General features: G+C 43.9%; 1 protein-coding gene across 4 annotated transcripts in view; it reads left to right on the top strand.

Annotated features, from left to right (window-relative positions):
- Positions 1–2,013, top strand: part of LOC109471026 (flocculation protein FLO11-like) — a 5,541-nt gene that overhangs the window by 222 nt on the left and 3,306 nt on the right. For 2 of the 4 annotated variants that reach the window (XM_019770194.1, XM_019770195.1), the window contains exon 2: positions 76–572. In XM_019770194.1, the coding sequence (XP_019625753.1) occupies positions 76–572 (497 nt within the window). Of the gene's footprint in view, positions 1–75; positions 869–1,487; positions 1,762–2,013 lie in introns of all 4 variants that reach the window. The other 2 variants (XM_019770196.1, XM_019770197.1) reach the window with 2 other exon arrangements.

The following is a 2,013-nucleotide window of genomic DNA, read 5'->3' as shown; positions in this document are numbered from 1 at the left end:
GTACTGGTATGTCAAATTTGAGGTGCTATTTTACTTTGTAACATGTGTTAATTTCTTTTTCAAACAATGTTTCAGACAGACGGTTTGGCAGCCTGAAAGGTTCATCATGGCCACTTCTGTGCTGATGACTTTTTTGGTTTTCATGCTGTTTTCCACAATAACATACACTCATGACATCAGAGTTCGCCAAGCCTTACTTGCAGTTCCAAAGTCAAACATCCCCATACCAACAGAAAGGACAGAAGTCACTCCAGACACAACTGTGAGTGGTTACTCAGCAGAAGACTTTACAGACAGCAGCCAAACTGAAACCACACCAAGTAGTGGGGAGTTGTCTGGAAATGCCTCTGATTTTTGGAATGTGGATACGAATGGAACAGAAGAGGGCATAGTAGATAAATACATCAATAGCACAGGAACTGGCAACATCACGGAGTTGGCACTGAACTCCACTGAGCTGTTTGGTAACGATACTGTCATTGCTTCTGATGGGATGGAAAACAACACGACTAACATGACGGCTGAGATAAACACAACAGCCAACATCACAGACCAGCTTGAGGAAACTGCAGATAATTCTACAGAAGTCTCAGTAAATTCAACAGAACTCACAGCCAACTCAACAGAGTTTCCAGCTAACTCAACAGAATTTCCAGCTAACTCAACAGACTTCCCAACTGATTGGACAGGGACCCTTCCTACCATGAGCCTTGGTACAGAAACCACAGGTTCCACAGGTTATGGCACAACAGAGAGTTCAACAGCCTCTGTGTACGAGACCACTCAGACCATGGAGACTTCAACATTGGAGGAGCCCACTTCCACCAGTCCCATGTGGGAATCCAGCACTGCTATGACCACTCCTCAGGTCAGCAGTACACAGGGTTTACTTTTTCTCTTACCTTCAAAATAACAGACTTTAACCAAAACTTCTACTTCTGTGACTAATACAGAATCAGAAACACCTTTTCTTTCTATCTTATTGGGAACAAAAAAGGTAACGTTACAGGTAGGGCTGCGGACCGGTACACTGTACCGGTCCAATACCGTAAAAATCGTTTCGGTACAGGTCCAAAATACCGGATCATGAAGTAACGAGTATATACCGAAATAGCTAGTTTACACCATGTATATGACTTAAGATAGGTAAATCCTACCACAAAGACGAAAAATTAGCACTGGAAAAGACGTAAACACCGTCGATTGATTTGAGATCCTCAGTCTCACGAGACATCGCGAGAGTGTGGCTGATCCAGGGTTGTGATTGGAAGATACTGACAAGTTGTCAACACTTTATTATTGTTTGTGTCATGATTGAAAAAGTGAAGAACACGTGTTAATTTGTCAAATTGTTCAGGTACAGGTACAGGTCCGGACCTGTACCTAAACCTCTGTACCGGTACCTGTACCTGTACCTGATGTTGCGTTTAGGTACGCAGCCCTAGTTACAGGTGACAGAAACATTTCAACGATTATTTTGATTTCAGATCTCCACAGAGGAGTTGGCTCTCTGGTCAACAACTACTAGTAAGTTCACACCCACACCAACCACTGAGTCTACATCCACACCTGCTACTGAGTCCACACCTGTAGCTGCCACTGAGTCCACATTAGGTGCCATGGAGTCTACACCTGCAGGTGCCACACCTACCACAGAGTACACCTCAACATCTAATGAACAGCAGACGACGCCAATGGAAGCACCAAAGACTGTCTCAGCCAAGGAAGACAACAAGACCGAAGGAGACAAGGATGAAGGAGGTATGACGTACCTTTACAGGGAGATGTGTCTGCAGAATATGGGGTGGTGCAGGGTGGAAACATACTGGCCCTTTGTACTCTATTGTGGAAAAATTGTCATGTGTCTATGTTCCCAGGGACACCTGAAAAACAGGTCACAGACCTGAGTGTGATCTACTGGCCATGGTGCTTAAAACTGCAACCATTACAAATAAATTTGAGATAATTGTGTTTTAAGGTTTTGTTAAAAAGTAGTTTGTGTTCCTCCAGGTG

The sequence above is a fragment of the Branchiostoma belcheri genome, unplaced genomic scaffold (genome assembly GCF_001625305.1).
Source record: "Branchiostoma belcheri isolate BF01 breed outbred unplaced genomic scaffold, Haploidv18h27 scaffold24, whole genome shotgun sequence".
Taxonomy (NCBI): domain Eukaryota; kingdom Metazoa; phylum Chordata; class Leptocardii; order Amphioxiformes; family Branchiostomatidae; genus Branchiostoma; species Branchiostoma belcheri.
This window is presented reverse-complemented; position numbering and strand designations above follow the sequence as displayed.